This window comes from Nycticebus coucang, chromosome 6 (genome assembly GCF_027406575.1).
Source record: "Nycticebus coucang isolate mNycCou1 chromosome 6, mNycCou1.pri, whole genome shotgun sequence".
Classification (NCBI taxonomy): Eukaryota; Metazoa; Chordata; class Mammalia; order Primates; family Lorisidae; genus Nycticebus; species Nycticebus coucang.
The window spans coordinates 46,360,368-46,377,652 of record NC_069785.1 but is presented as its reverse complement, the minus strand read 5'-3'; the positions used below and the strand labels follow the sequence as shown (position 1 = coordinate 46,377,652).

Here is a 17,285-nt window from a genome sequence, read left to right as displayed (position 1 = left end):
TGCCAAGATGGTTCAATGGGGAAAGAAGAGACTTTTCAACAAATGGTGCTGGAAGAACTGAATATTCACAGAGCTAAACAGAACAGCTAAAACAGCTAAACCTATAAACTCTTAGAAGAAATCATAGAGGAAAATTTTCATGACCATGATTTTAGCAATGGTTTCTTAGATTACGCCACAAAGCATGAGCAACACAACAAAAAATAAGTGAACTGGACTTATTCAAAACTCAAAAGTTGACTCGGAGCCTGTAGTTCAGCAGCTAGGGCACTGGCCACATACACTGGGGCTGGTGGGTTCAAACCCAGCCTAGGCCTGCCAAACGATAACAACTACAACAACAACAAAATAGCTCAGCGCTGTGTCAGGTGCCTGTAGTCCCAGCTACCTGGGAGGCTGAGGCAAGAGAATTGCTTAAGCCCAAGAGTTGGAGGTTGCTATGAGCTCTATAGAGGGCAACAACATAGTGAGACTCTATCTCAAAAAAAAAAAAAAAAAAAAAAAAAACTGAAAAGTTTTGTGCACCAAAGAACACTATAAAGAGAGTGAAAACGTCATCTGGAGAAACCAGACGCAGACGGTGAACAACAGTCCCATTTGACTTATCTACCCATTTGATGAAGCCGAAAGTCTCCCACTAAGACATATTATCACTTAATTGTTCGGAAGAATAAACTGCTTATAAAAGAAAAAAAATAAATAAAGAGAGTGAAAAGACAACTCATTTAAAGGCAAAAATATTTGCAAATTACATATCTGACGAGGATCTAGTATCCAGAATATATACAGAACTCTCACAACTCAACGACAAATAACCCAAGTAAAAACTAGGCAAATAGCTGGGCAAATGGCTGCCTCACACCTATAATCCCAACATTTTTGGAGACTGAAGCAGGAGGATGGCTTGAGGCTAGGAGTTCAAGACCACCCTGGGCAACACAATGAGACCCTGTCTCTACGAAATTTTTTTTAAATTAGCTGGGTGTGGTGATGCATACTTGTAGTCCTAAATACTTGGGAGACTAAGGCAGGAAGATTTCTTGAACCCAGTTCAAGGCTGCAGTGATCTATCATGATACCACTGTATTTCAACTCATAAAGAAAAGAAATACAAATAAAACTACACAAAAAGAAGCTCAATGTTGTTAGTCATTAGGGATATGCAAACTAAAACCACAATGCAATCCAATACCCCTCCACACACACTAAGATGGCAATATTAGAAGGAAAGAAGGAAGCTATTACGTGTTGACAAGGATGTAGAAAATCTGGAACTCTCACACACTGCTGGTGGAAATATAAAATGGTGCAGCTGTTGTGAAAAACAGTTTGTTAATTCTTCAAAAGGTAAAACATAGCATTACCATATGACTTAGCAATTCCATATCTAGGTATATACCCAAAAGAACTGAAAACAGGTATTCCAAAAATCCTTTTTTTTTTGAGACAGAGTCTCACTCCGTTGCCCTGGGTAGTGGGTCATGGCATCACAGCTCACAGCAACCTCAAACTCTTGGGTTCAAGTGATCCTCTTGCCTCAGCCTCCTGAACAGCTGGGATTATAGGTGCCTGCCACCATGCCTGAGCTAATTTTTCCATTTTTTTGTAGACAGGAGGTCTCACTCTTTGCTCAGGTTGGTGTAGAACTCCTGAACTCAAGCAATCCACCCACCTCAGCCTCCCAGAGTGCTAGGATTACAGGTGTGAGCCACCACAACGGGCTTAAAAACTTACTCATGAACAAAATAAAAAACAAAACAAACAAAAAAACTTACCCATGAACCTTCATAATAGCACTATCCATAATAGTCAAAGTGTAGAAAAACCCATATATACATCAACAGATAAATCAACAAAATGTACCTTTACAACTGAATATTATCCACTATAAAAAGAAATAAAACACTGATACATGCTACATTGTGGCTGAAGTTTGAAAAAAATTATGTGCAAAAAGAAGCTAGACAGGGTGCTGGGCCCATATACCAGAGGTGGTGGGTTCAAACCCGGCCATGGCCAAAAACTGCAAAAGAAAAAAAAAGCTAGACACAAAAGGCTATATATTATATGATTCCATTTATATGAAACATACAAAACAGGTGATTTCACAGACATGGAGACAGAAGGCAGACTGGTGATTGCCAGGAGCTGTGGGTAGCAGAGAACAGGCAGGAACTATTTAATGGGTCCAGAGTTTTCATTTAGGGTGAAGAAAATGTTCTGGAACTAGATAGGGGTGATAATTGCACTACATTGTGAAACCACTAAATGCTACTTTGGTGAAATTTTTATGTGCTTTACCACAACAAGGAATTATTTTTAATTATAAAAATTTTATATGATAAAACAATAAAGTCTTATAGCAAGAAGAACAATAGATGAGGAAAACTGTGATAAAAGAAGTTATAAAAGACTAGCATCTGAATTAGTTATAAAGAACTGATACAAATATATAGAAACAATCTACAAAGTACCCAGTTTAAGTGATCAAAACGAATGCACAGATTATATACCAAAAAGTTATTATAATAAAATTCCTCATATAAAAATAGACCATTAGGGGCAGCGCCTGTGGCTCAGTGAGTAGAGCGCTGGCCCCATACACTGAGGGTGGTGGGTTCAAACCCAGCCCCCACCAAATTGCAACAAAAAAAATAGCTGGGCGCTGTGGCGGGCACCTGTAGTCCCAGCTACTCAGGAGGCTGAGGCAAGAGAATTGCCTAAGCCCAGGAGTTAGAGATTGCTGTGCACCATGGCACTCTACCAACAGCAATAAAGTGAGACTCTGTGTCTAAAAAATAAAAATAAAAAAACAATAGACCACTAGAAAGTAAATGCTTATTAAAACCTATTTAAGGAAACACTATATTCTAAATATCTTATAAAAGACAGAAAAATCAATGTGGCCAGGCTATAAAGAAATAAACTTAAATATCTTCAGTGACATTGTTTTTGTTGTTTTTTTTTTTTGTAGAGACAGAGTCTCACTTTATGGCCCTCAGTAGAGTGCCATGGCATCACACAGCTCACAGCAACCTCCAACTCCTGGGCTTAAGCGATTCTCTTGCCTCAGCCTCCCGAGTAGCTGGGACTACAGGTGCCCGCCACAACGCCCAGCTATTTTTTGGTTGCAGTTCAGCCAGGGCTGGGCTTGAACCCACCACCCTGGGTATATGGGGCCGGTGCCTTACCGACTGAGCCACAGGCGCCGCCCCAGTGACATTGTTAAGAGCTTTCTAGAGAACAATCTGACAATATGTAACAGGAGAAGCTAGTCTAGGGCTTTGGCCCAATAATTTCTGAGGGCTATACTTTTTTGGAGGGGTGGGGAAAGAAACAGAGTCTTAACTCAGCTGCTCTGGGTACAGTGCAATAGCGTCATTGTAGCTCACTGCAACCTCAAACTGCTGGACTCAAATAATCTTCCCGTCTCAGTCTCTTAAGTAGCTGAAACTACATGATACGTACCACCATGTCCAGCCAATTTTTCTGTTTTTAGAAGAGACCAGGTGTTGCTCTTGGTCAGGCTAGTCTCAAACTCCTGAGCTCAAGCAATCCACCCACCTTTGCCTCTCAAAGTGCTAGGATTGTAGGCATGAGCCACTGAGCTGGGCCTCAGGGCTATACTTTTAAAGTAGAGAAATAGGAAATAATAATTACTGTAAAGACTAATAATTTCCCAGTAATTATTTCCAATTACTTTCTTTACCCAAAGATCAGTTTTTAAAAACTAGGGTAAGGCAAAAATTTTTTTAAAATTTGGGGAAAAAAGGTGGTGAGAGTGTCAGGATTACAGGTATGAGCCACCATCCGCAGCCTGTATATAACTATTTGATAGGTAAAAAGGTATGCATGAAATAATGTCAATTACAATAAATCACAAGCTCTTCCCTTAAGTGGCCTGAGCTGATCTATAAAATGGTTCGCTATTTACCTGACCCAGAAAACCTCATAAAATCATACAAGTCAAGAGGTTCAAATCTTCACATTTACTTTAAGAACACACACGAAACTGCCCAGGCCATCAAGGATATGCACGTACGAAAAACCACCAAGTATGGGAAAGATATCACTTTATTTTTTTGGTTTTGTTTTGTTTTTTGAGACAGAGTTTCACTCTGTCCCCCTGGGTCAGTGCTGTACTGTCACAGCCCAAAGCCACCTTGAACTCCTGGGTTCAAGCAATCCTCTTGCCTCAGCCTCCTGAGTAGCTGGGACTACAGGTGCCTACCACAAAGCCTGGCTAGTTTTTCTATTTTTAGTAGAGATGGGGTCCTGCTCTTGCTCAGGCTGGTCTTGAATTTGTGAGCTCAAGAAGTTCACCTGCCTCAGCCTCCCAGAGTGCTAGGATTACAAGTGTGAGTCACTGTGCCTGCCCTGAAAGATGTTACTTTAAAGAAACAATGTGTACCATTCCCACCTTACAATGGTGGAGTTGTAAGTGTGCCCAGGCCAAATCATGAGGCTGGACACAGGGTCAGTGGCCCAAAAAGAATGCTGAATTCTTGCTGCACATACTTAAAAAATACAGACAATAGTACTGAGCTTATGGGTTTAGATGTAGATTCTTTGGTCATTGAGCATATCCAGGTGAACAAAGCACTCAAGATGCATCACCGAACTTAAATAGCTCATGGTTGGATTAATCCATAAATGAGCTCTCCCTGCCACATCAAGATGATCCTCACTGAAAAGAGATTGTTCCAAAAATCAAAAGAAGAGGTTGCACAGAATAAAAGTATATCCCCGAAGAAACTGAAAAAACAAAAACTTAAGGGACAGGAATAGATAAAACATAAAATAAATGAAAATAACAGCAAAAGGAAAAAAAGTAAAGCAAATCGCAAAATAGTGCATGCATTGAGTTCAACTCTATATATTAATGAAACATGGAAAAAAATTTGGAGTAAGTTCAAAACTCAATAGGCTCTTTTCAAAATAAACTGTAAAGAGTAATAATTTCCCAGTAATTATTTCCAATTACTTTCTTTACCCAAAGATCAGTTTTTAAAAACTAGGGTAAGGCAAAATTAAAAAAAAAAATTGAGAAAAATATGTTTACTTATTTATGTATTTATTTTTGAGAGAGGGCCTTGCTCTGTAGCCCAGGCTAAAGAGCAGTGGTACCATCACAGTTTACTGTACCCTCAAACTCCTGGGCTCAAGAAATCTTCTTGCTTCAGCCTCCTAATTAGCTAGAACTACAGGTGTATACCATCATGCCTGGTTAATTTTTTAATTTTAAATTTTTGTAGAGATGGGGACTCACTATGCCACCAAATTGGTCTTCTCCCGCCTCAGCCTCCCAAAGTACTGGGATTACAGATGTAAACCACCAGATATTTTATTTATTATGTTCTTACGTTATACCTTTTCTTGTTGATTGTCAGGACAATCCCCCAAACCAATTTTGAAGAAACATTTTTTTCACTATATTTAAAACATTAGTCACATTCTTTTTTTTTTTTTTTTTTGGTGGTTTTTGGCCGGGGCTGGGTTTGAACCCGCCACCTCCGGCATATGGGACCGGTGCCCTACTCACTGAGCCACAGGCACCGCCCAGTCACATTCTTGTTAATAAAAACATTATTCATATAATACTTTGGTCAAGATATGCCTTAAAATATCAAGGAAGGAAAGTCAATTAAATGATTAATATATAAACTATATATTCACATATACATGGAAATGTGAATGGCTACTGTAAGGACCAACAACAATTCCTTGAATAAATTCACAAATATGTCCAGTTCTTTGGCTACAGACAACTTGTATACAAATCACTGCCTAACCACTGCTCTGAACAACTGCTACCACAGAAGCCATCATAAAAAACAAAGCCAAATTGGAGCTTTTAGAGATTCTATCTATTCAGAGGTGAAGCTGGAAAGAAGGCATGAAAAGTAGAATGAGTGAAAAACACAGTTTAAGGGAGCTGATCTAAGGGATACTCTCCCACCCCAAATTCTCTCTACTACCAAAATGTTTTTTATACTTCCTAACATCTAAATGAGGCAAACTGCAATTAGAGAGCATGAAGGAGGAAGCAGTTTGGCAGTTTCCCCAGGTATGGTTCTCCCAGAATGCTCCGTTGTTTCAAAACTATTTCTCTTCCCTTTCTTCTAATTAAAATTTTCATTCATTAGCCTATCAAAATGTGTCTTTTCCCATTTCTTCAATAAAGTTTACATTCATAAGAATAGCATTTTTTAAAAAATAAACTCACCTGAAATTTATTATTTAACATTGGAGAACATGAGATGCTTTTTCAAGTTTTCTTTAAAATAGTATCTATCAATTTAAAACCTGCTTTTCTTTTAAATTCTAACACCTTCATACCTTCTCATTACACATAACTTCACTACACATTCATTAGGTGGAAATTATAATACTGAAGGCCTTAATTCATACTACATTTAACGAAAGCTTTTTAGCATAATATTCATCAATTGATTCTTACTTTGCTTCAATTTATGGAAATCATTGACTCTTTCCTTCGTAGCCTGCTTTAGCATATCTGCTTGAATTCTGGGTTCACTCTCCAAGTTTGAGTGTGGAATTAAATGCTGAAGAGGGTTAGGAGGGTTCTGTTTTGAAGTGCCAGGGTTTCCATTGTGGTTCACATGTGAATCTGTAGCATAAAAACATCAAATTAAAAGAATGTAATGCTTTTACAGAAGAATTTTAGAAACCTGCTCTAGAAAAGCTAAAACACGCTGTTGTCTAACATCAGGCAGTCACATAGCCTTTTTTATTATAATTTCTTCAATCGAATCTTGTAACCAATGTTATTTTAGCTTTGGGAATTTTACTAATCAATCCTAGGTGAGTATCTCTACTAATGATTATAAACCTATTCACCAAAAAGATATACAATAGAAACCCAACTATTACAGTGATACCCATGTCTTTCTCCTTCTCCAAATTCCACATTACTATCAGAAATCTCCAAAATCTAGTAAGTCTGGCTCGCTGCCCCAGAGCACAGTGGTTATAGTGCCAGCCACATACACCAAGGGTGGCGGGTTCGAACCCAGCCCAGGCCAGCTAAACAACTGTAATAAAAAATAGCCAGGCATTGTGGTAGGCACCTGTAGTCCCAGCTACTTGGGAGGCTGAGACAAGAGAATCGCTTACGCCCAATAGTTTGAGGTTGCTGTAAGCTGTGACACCAAGGGCAATATAATGAGACTCTGTCTTGAAAAAAATTCTAGTAAGTCTTTTGAAATTTCTAATCTCTAAGTCATCTTCATCTATATGTTAGGTCACTACAAAAGTTTTGGGTTTTTTGAGAGAGTCTTACTTTGTTGCCTTCAGTAGAGTGCCATGGCGTCACAGCTCACAGCAACCTCAAATTCTTGGGCTTAAGCAATTCTGTTGCTTCAGCCTCCCAAGTAGCTGGGACTATAGGTGCCTGCCACAACACCTGGCTATTTTTAGAGACAGGGTCTCACTCTGGCTCAGGTTGGTCTCTAACTCCTGAGCTCAAGCAATCCACCCACCTTGGCCTCCCAGAGTGCTACAATTTACAGGTGTGAGCCACCACACCTGGCCCAAAAGTTTTGAGACACACTATGTTATGGTGTATTATTTCAATTCCAAGAAACATAGTCGACAGCACCCTTTATGATTCATCCATGCAAATTTCAATTTGCTTGGTTTATGGGTGTTGCTAGGAGAACTTCATTTGTTTCCATTCACATGGATTTTACGTTTCTTGATTTTGTGTATCTCAAAACTTTCATAATGACCTGCTCCAAATACAGTGACTCACAACTGCTGACTCCTGATTCTTTCTTAGCATTATCTATTAAATATAACCTCTCTTTCTCCAACTTCACTTTTTTCTTCATCAAAGTCTTGATTTAGATCCTTATTACAATTAATTTTGGATTCAGAAAATTGCCACTGTGCCACTCTCCTACAGCTTTCTTTTCCATCATCTCCCTTAAGCAGCTTCCTTCAATTATATCGATCCTCATTTTTCTTTTCTTTCTTTCTTTTTTTTTTTTTGAGACAGAGTCTCAAGCTGTCGCCCTGGGTAGAGTGCTATGGCATCATAGCTACAGCAACCTTCAACTTGGGTTCAAATGATCCTCTTGCCTCAGTTTTTCTATTTTTAGTAGAGACAGGGGAGGGGGGGCACACGCAGGAGGGGTCTCGATTTTGCTCCGGCTGGTCTCGAACTCATGAGCTCAAGCCATCCACCCGCCTGGACCTCCCAGAGTGCTGGCATTACAGGCGTGAGCCACTGTACCCAGCCTGTCGATTCTCATCTTAAAGGAACATTTCTATAAAAATGAAAAGGTGTTTAGTAGAAAACAAACATATACATTCATAAATATGGAATACAGAGTTTAATATAGTTGAGTAAAGTAATTTATAGAACTCCATGAGATAAATTTGGACACATTTTGAAGAAGGTAAATCTATACAGCCTGGTAGAGAAGAAAAGGAATATAATTCTGAGTAGCACAACAATTTTTCTGCTTTTAAGGAAAAGACTGAGGCTGGCCACAGTGGCTCACCAACACTCTGGGAGTCCAAGTTGGGTGGACTGCCTGAGCTCAGGAGTTCCAGACCAGCCTGAGCAAGAGAGACTCTATCTCTAAAAATAGCCGGGCATTGTGGAAGGCTTCTGTAGTCCTAGTTATGTGGGAAGCTGAGGCAAGAGAATAATCACTTGAGCCAAGAGTTTGAGGTTGCTGTAAGCTATGATGTCATAGCACTCTACCACGAGCAACAAAGTGAGACTCTGTCTCAAAAAAAAAGAAAAGAAATGAAAAAGACTGTAACAATCCATCAGATAAAGTGCAATTTTTTTTTTTTTTGCGTATTCAAAGTTTAGTGAAAGACATAGAAAAGCTCTACAAGGTTAAGACAAGGCTTAACAGTAGAGGGGTGGCAGAAATAGCTCACCCGATAAAGTGCAATTTTACATAATTATTCCTCCATGAGCTTTTATGTCATTAAAAACTATATAACATTAACTCAAAGAATGAATGCTATATCACTATGCTGCTAAATGACATATTTTATTCATTAATTAATAATAATACATGACCAGGAAATTGCTTTTCCAATGAAATTCTAAGAATAAGACTTCATACCTGGAGCCATATTTGGGGAGATAGGTTGTCCAGTTGGAAGATAAGAGACTGCTTGATGACTTTCATGTTGAGAAGCTGAAATAGGGGGCTTCTTTAAAGCTACAAGAAAAAAGTAAACCCATATGATTCTCATTGACAATATAAATTCTAAACACCAACCACCATGAATCTATTAATTAATTCTATGATGCTTATTCTAATTTTATAATCCTTATATAAGGATTACAGAATAATGATTACAGAATAAACCACTATAAGGATGTTCATTTATGGTTTCTAACTGATACATTGTACTGTCCATCACAGGTATTATTAACCAAAAAATCTCACCAGAACACAAACTCCATGACTGTACAAACTCTTGTCTTGTTCACCACCGTATCTGCAACACCTGACAGTGCCTGGCACACAAGAGGAGCTCAACAAAGAGTTACTGAATAAATAAATAAATAAATTTTCAACAGTGAAACCTTTTTTTGGGAGACAGTCTCATTTTGTCGCCCTTGGTAGAGTGCCGTGACATCATAGCTCACAGCAACCTCAAACTCTTCCACTTAAGTGATTCTCTTACCTTAGCCTCCCTAGTGGGTGGGACTACAGATGCCCACCACAACATCTGACTATTTTTGTTTTATTTAGAGACGGGGTCTCGCTTTTGCTCAGGCTAGTCTCAAACTCCTGAGCTCAAGAAATCCACCTGCCTCGGCCTCCCAGAGGGTTAAGATTACAGGCGTGAGTGACCTCACCCGGCCTAAAACGTCTTAATAGCACAGATAAAAATTGACAATTACAGAACAGGTAAAGCATTAAAAAAAACCGCTATTAGTTGCTCAGGTTTTAAATAAACCCTAAACATGGCTAATCCAACAAATTGAGATTTTATTTTGAAAATGGAAAATGTAAGTTGTGTGCAAAGTACACACAACTAATAGTTCGGTTTTTCTTTTCTCTGAAGGAATGAAAGCAGCAGTGAAAAAGATTATTTTTCACCTACTACTGACTCCTCTATATCTTGGGCAGCTTAACATGAGAGAAAAGCAGAGAGCAAAGACAAAAACCAGAGAGAATAAAAACAGATAAAAAGAAAAAAATAGGAAGACCCATCTATGAGATATGATTAGTGGCACACTTTATTCCTCTAAGACTGGTGCAGCAGAGACAATGCTATGTGTTCCCATTTCATTAATTTTTTCCTGGGCACAGGAAAAGCCCAGCTTCTCTCTGTGGTTAGGGTCCAAGGTCCTTGCTTCTGACCTTGAGGATATAAGTGAAACTAAATGTGCCATGTGCCATTTCTCCATTTCTTCTTTTTCTTTCTTTCTTAATTTTTTTTTAAAAGAGGCAGTGTCTCACTCTTCTTACTCAGGCTGATCTCAAAATCTTCAGCACAAAGGATCCTCCAACCTTGATCTCCCAGAATGCTAAGATTATAGGTGTGAGCCACCATGCTCGGCCTAACTTATATGCCATTTCTGACAAAAAAATCTGTGCAAATCACCTACTATCTCTCTTTGCCTTCTGCTACAATTTAGGAGGCCACATACAAAGATGGTGGCAACATATAGTAAAAGTGGGCACTGCTTGGAGAAGAGCTGCAAAGACAGCCACCCAACCTGTAACAGACTGTAAGATAAATTAAACGTTCATTGTTTTAAGCCACCACAATTTGACAGTTGTCTGTTAATATATCACAGAATAGTTAATCCTAACTAATATACATACTTAGATTATTTTTATAATTCTCAAAGTTTATTTCAATGATTATAGATTATATTTCATTCATTATTACGTGGTTTTCTTTTTGTTGTTGTTGTTGTAGAGACAGAGTCTCACTGTACTGCCCTCGGGTAGAGTGCCATGACGGCTCACAGCAACCTCTAACTCTTGGGCTTAAGCGATTCTCTTGCTTCAGCCTCCCAAGCAGCTGGGACTACAGGCGCCTGCCACAACGCCCGAGTATTTTTTGTTGTTGTTGCACTTTGGCAGGGGCTGGGTTTGAACCCACCACCCTCAGCATATGGGGCCGGCGCCCTACTCAGTGAGCCACAGGCGCCACCCTATTACATGGTTTTCTAAACTTAAGGACCCAAGAATTTAAAAAATTCAACCTAAGAAAGCACATCACAAATTTACAGAAAGTTAAGGTTTTCTGTATCTATGTTCCCATCCCCTTGTCCCTACCGCCATCTGCGATACCTATCACCCACTTCCACAAGGAGAATAGCTAAATAACAACAAACTCACACGTTAAAAGAGCAGCACTTTGCCAAATTTAACAATACAATTTTGATTTGCTAAATGCTTCTGATGACACTAAGCAGCTGGTTCATATAGTTGGAAAGAGAAGTCAGTCACAACCTACAAATTTGCTATCACTGTGGACTTTAGCTAGCCCTAGCACTAAACAAACCACAAGACAAAAAGAGGTGTGTACATTACAAAACAAGAGTGATCATTCATAGCCTTAGCTTTATAATAATAATGCCTCTTATTCAAGGATAAGGTTACTATTTGAAGCAAAAATATGATTTTAGATAGAAAAGGCTGGATTAAAAAGTGCCTTTATAAAACACTCAGCGGTTTAGAACCAATATGTGTACAGCAGTAGTAAAGTAGCAAAATAGAGTCCTCATATGTTTAAAAATACAGTTTGTTGTTGTTGTTGTTGCTGTTTTTGAGACAGAGTCTCACTCTGTCACCCTTGGTAGAGTGCCGTGGTGTCACAGCTTATAGCAACTCCAACACTAAGGCTTAAACAATTATTTTGCCTCAGCCTCCCAAGAAGCTGGGACTACAGGCGCCGGCTAGTTTTTTTTGTTGCAGTTGTCATTGTTGTTCAGCTGGCCCACGCTGGGTTCGAACCCACCAGCTTTGATGTATGTGGCTGGCGCTGTAACCACTGTGCTATCGGTGCCAAGCCTAAAAATATAGTTTTAAATGACATAAATAATCTATGTTCCTATAGAAAATTTAAAAATACAAAAAAGCACAAAGAAATTAAAATTTAACAGTGATTCTATCACTTAAAGATCATCACTGTTACCATCTGGAGAATATCTCTCAGGTGATATTTTTCCCCTATATATTAAACTATCCAGGCATGTCCAACCTACAGCCAGCAGGCTAAATACTGATTTTGGGAGGACTTCTTTTGTTTATGTGATATTGGATATCACAAAAAATATGCATGGATTTTTTTGCCAATCAGCTTATTTGTGTATTTAATGTGACCCAAGGAAACTCTTATTCTTCTAATGTGTGGCAGAAAAGAAAGAAGGTTGGACAATCCACAGTATATGCCTTAAAATTAGTGTCATATCATAAACAGTGTGTTATAATCTTATTTTTTGTTTAATATTCATACATATTTACCATGTCTTCCATACTTTTCCTACAACACTCCTAAATGATGGTGGTGAATCAAAACTCCCAATTTTATAGATTGGGCTACAGAGATTAGAAATAAAGAATTGTCACACCCAGGACTTCAGAATCCCATATACTTCATCAGCTAAGCTAGTTTGTAGATAAGACTTTTACTATGTAGGAAAAAGTAAATACTATGCTTTTACTGTCTTCTGTTTTTCTTTTTTGTTTCTTTGAAAAATTCCTTTTAACCAATGCTAGCCTTGCTTTGCTGAACTAAGGGGAAAAGTGGTTTTTATTCTATTACTGATTTTTTCCCCTTACTTTATACATGAGTTTTAACACTCATGTTTTTTTTTTTTTTTTTTTTTGAGATAGAAGTCGCACTCTGTTGCCCTAAGCTAGAGTGTCATAGCTCACAGCCATCTCAAACTCCTAGGTTTAAGTGATCCTCCTGCCTCAGCCTCTAAGTGGCTAGAACTATGAGTGCCTGCTGCAAAGCCTGGCTCCAGGTTCCTGCTTCAAGCCTTATAAGGCTCTAAGTCCCCATAGCTTGGATATTACAAAACCATTAGGTATAAGTGCAGATCTCCTAATTCCTTATGGTGACTGGATTAACTGCCTTCATAACACACTTAAAAAGGAAAGTAATACCATAAAGCAGAGGATAGCACCCTGGAATTAAATAAGATACTTCAGGAAGTGGAGTGCTTAGGTTTCTCAAGAAAAACTACAGGTAAAATTCAAACAATACAGTCAAACAATACTATAAACCTGTGGCAGTGGTCACAGACAAAGAAAAACCAAAATGTTTTCATTCCAAAAGAAAGGACAAAAGAGAAAAGTCTTGGACCTCAAAACTTTTGATCCAAGAAAACATTTTTTAATTTAAACCTGGGCTTAACTATAGAATTCTCAGCCTCTTTTTTTTTTAAACCTGGAATCCATGGTAACCCTTTTGTTTTCTGAGAGTTTGCAAGGACAGTACATATAAATTAGGGTGCTGGAAAGCCAAGGCTGGTGATACTATTGTAATAGCCACAGCTCTGCTATCAACCTATGGGCCTAGGATATCTGACTTTCCATAAATATATCCCAGAAAAGAGAGAAAAAGAAAGGAGGTAGTGGAAGGCTACAGAAAGATAGTCTGGGAAGTCTATATGAGAGGATATGTGAAACCTTTCTCTATGCTGAAAGTGTTCTGAAGACAGGTCTTTATGGGCTATTTCAACCCCACCCCAGTTTTTTTTTTTTTTTGCAGTTTCTGGCCAGGGCTGGGTTTGAACCTGCCACCTCTGGCATATGGGGCCAGCGCCCTACTACTTTGAGCCACAAGTGCCACCCCCACCCCAGTTTTAATGTTAACATGGTTAGAACCCCAGGAGACACTCTGAAAGACGTAACTGTACACATAGGAAGTTTCTGTCCCTATTTAGCTCCCCCATCACCCTTCTGTCTCATTCCTGCCTAATCCCACCCTTCTCCATGACAAAAAATATTAAATCAGTAAGGAAAGTGTGGGCTTCTTGCCTGACCAACCCTTTTTTGCATATTTCTTCTTCTTGGGTTCATTTACAGGTTTAGGGGTATAGACTGCAGAGTTTGCTGCAGGGTTCATGTTCGCTGCTGATGGCACAATAGGAGTCAAGTCCACGTCAGGGGTGAGGTTTGGGTATGGCATGGGTAGGCTGTCCCATAGATGCCATGCCACTCACTGTGTGTGTGGGAGGTAGGCCTCCATAGAGTCCTTCACTGAAGGTAAAGTTCTGCATGCCCCAATTCTCTGATTCCTCCAGGCCCAAGGAGCCAGGGCTATCCACTTGCTTATTCTTGACTAGAACCCCTACAGGTTACACCATGTCCCTGAAGCAACCAACTAAAGGATCCACATCCTCTGGGTTAGTGATCTCTCATTCTCAGTGAACACCAGTTAAGGATGATAGATCAAAGAAGTCTTGGCCTTTGTCCAGATTTCTCTCCTCAATAGCGAGGGCAGAAATCACTTGTTATGGGCAGTGTTGAACTCTGTCAGGTTATTGAGCTTGCTTTCTGCTTCTGAAGCCTCAATGAGCCCTTGAGTTCATCATCCCCTCCACCCATCTTCTCATCTCCTTCCACAGCTGATGGCAATGTCTGAGGCTTCTCATATAGAATATATGCCTGTGGATGCACCAAAAGAGACCGTGGAATCAATGGTAATCTGCTGAGGCTTATGAGGTTCCAAGCGAATATGACCTAAGAAAGTGTTAGGTGTACTATTGAGATCTATCAGGAAAACTCTCTTCAGATGCTTGTGGTAGACCAATGAGACATGGACCTGAGAGTAAGAGTGGTGGTCAACGGTAAAGTTAGGGTTTCTCCCAAATAAGTAATATTAATTCTCATTAATAATCAGTTTCTCAATTAGTTTGTCTCCTTTGACTACATCCAGATGTAAACTAGGAGGGGGGTTACCTGCCCTGGTTGGGCAATTGAATGGCAGGAGACTAGACCCCTACTTCACAGCTATCACCATCTTGTGTGTCCCCTGCCCCATTTGGAGGGCCCAAAGCACACAGTATAACTGGAAGATAGGGTTGAGGGTAGGGGGTGGCATCCCAGAAGCTTGTGTGCATGTGGATTCATGCACAATGTGTACCTTTTTTTTATGAATAAAACAGAAGAGACAAGATAGGATTTTTGTCCTACTCCATGTATGAAAGACATTTGAAAACCACTGTCTGATAAGGACACTATCCCTAATAATGGTCAAGAGAAGATCCCTGGGGCGGCACCTGTGGCTCAGTCCGTAAGGCGCCGGCCCCATATACCGAGGGTGGCGGGTTCAAACCCGGCCCCGGCTGAACTGTAACCAAAAAATAGCTGGGCGTTGTGGCGGGTGCCTGTAGTCCCAGCTACTCGGGAGGCTGAGGCAAGAGAATCACTTAAGCCCAGGAGTTGGAGGTTGCTGTGAGCTGTGTGAGGCCATGGCACTCTACCAAGGGCCATAAAGTGAGACTCTGTCTCTACAAAAAAAAAAAAAAAAAAGAGAAGATCCCTAAGATCTGTTATATTCCCATTTTATTTTATCCTAACTCTGGAATTTTCTGGTGGCCAAATAATGAGAAAATGAATTTTGATATTACACATTTATAGTAATGATAAAATATTAACTTAAAAAAGTATGTGGAAATGAGTAACAGAAGTTAAAAATTATGTATTCAAATGTACACACTCTATTTTGTAGACATATCACATGAAAATAAATACACACTGTAAAAAAAATACATGCAAGGAGGTAACCAATCCTTGCTCTTAAATCAGAATAGAGTGTTTATATATATCAGAAACCTGCAGTACTATCCTTAGAACTTTAGGAATAGTTTAAAAAATAAATAGGGTGAAAGAGTTTAATTAGCTCACAATTCAGTAAGTCTAGGACTTCAGTAAGTACTACAAAAAGTCAGAAGAATACACATTCCCTGCTCTGAGCATTTCTTTAATGTCTAAGCCAGTGGTCATTAAATTTTAGTATAGATCAAAATCACTAGGAAAACTTATTAAAACACAGACTGCTGGGTTCCATCCCCAAAATTTCTAATTTAGTAGGTCTGAGATGGAACCTAAAGATTTATATTTCTAACAAGTTCTTGGGTACTGGTGATCCTGCTTTAAGAATCACCTGCTTTTAGAGATCATGCTTTAAGAAGCACTAGGTTACTTTATTACCCTAAAAACATATCTTGCATATTATTCTCACTCCATATTTTCAAATTCATGTTATTGTCTTTACCTTTATCTTTTAGAGGAATATGTTATGAATTTGAAAGCTATCAGAATAAAGACACAAAAGAATTTGAGAAGATAAAATTACGCAGTCAGACGCTGTGGCTTATGCCTGTAATCCCAGCACTCTAGGAATCAGAGGTGGGAGGACCACTTGAGCTCAGGAGTTCAACCTGAGCCAGAGTGAGACCCCATCTCTTCTAAAAATAGAAAAACTAGCTGGGCGTTGTGGTGGGCACCTGTAGTCCCAGCTACTTGGGAGGCTAAGGCAGGAGGATCACTTGAGCCCAAGAGTTTGAGGTTGCTGTAGAGCTATGACACCATGGCACTCTAGCCTGGGCAACAGAGTAAAATTCTGTTTCATTAAAAAAAAAAAGGAAGATAAAATTATGCAAATGAAAGGACTTAATACTTCATTCATGTGGACCTCAAACACTCAACAATTTCACTCACGTACAATTAGCCATGATCATGAACGTAATTACTGAGATTGAAAAGGAATAAAGGGCAGCGCCTGTGGCTCAGTGAGTAGGGTGCTGGCCCCATATGCCGAGGGTGGTGGGTTCAAACCCAGCCCCAGCCAAACTGCAACAAAAAAATAGCCGGGCGTTGTGGCGGACGCCTGTAGTCCCAGCTGCTTGGGAGGCTGAGGCAAGAGAATCACGTAAGCCCAAGAGTTAGAGGTTGCTGTGAGCCATGTGACGCCACGGCACTCTACCCGAGGGCGGTACAGTGAGACTCTGTCTCTACAAAAAAAAAAAAAAAAAAGAAAAGGAATAAAAACAGCCAAGAAGAGGCAAAGATATGTTGTTACTTCTAATTTTTCCACAATAATAAACTGGACGCAGTAGGGAAATGTACCATTATAGTCACAAAACATTAAAAAGGCAAGAAAAACAAGAGGCATGAAGGAAAAAAAATGAGTGGGGTTAGGATAGCTGCAAGTAGGAGCAGGATTTCAAGTGAAAATAGGTAAGAAGCAGACATATTCATAAAGAAAGAAATATACCATTAACAGAAGTAGTTGCAAAAGAAGAAAAAGAA

At 39.4% G+C, this 17,285-nt stretch overlaps 1 protein-coding gene and 1 pseudogene across 1 annotated transcript in view; both read right to left on the bottom strand.

The window, feature by feature from the left end:
- The window catches only part of GOLM2 (golgi membrane protein 2), a 124,521-nt gene that overhangs the window by 35,550 nt on the left and 71,686 nt on the right, over nt 1–17,285 (bottom strand). The window contains 2 exon segments of the mRNA XM_053593336.1: nt 6,461–6,631; nt 9,111–9,209. Coding sequence (XP_053449311.1) covers nt 6,461–6,631; nt 9,111–9,209 — 270 coding nt within the window.
- LOC128587320 (nuclear inhibitor of protein phosphatase 1-like) lies at nt 13,975–14,991 on the bottom strand (annotated as a pseudogene).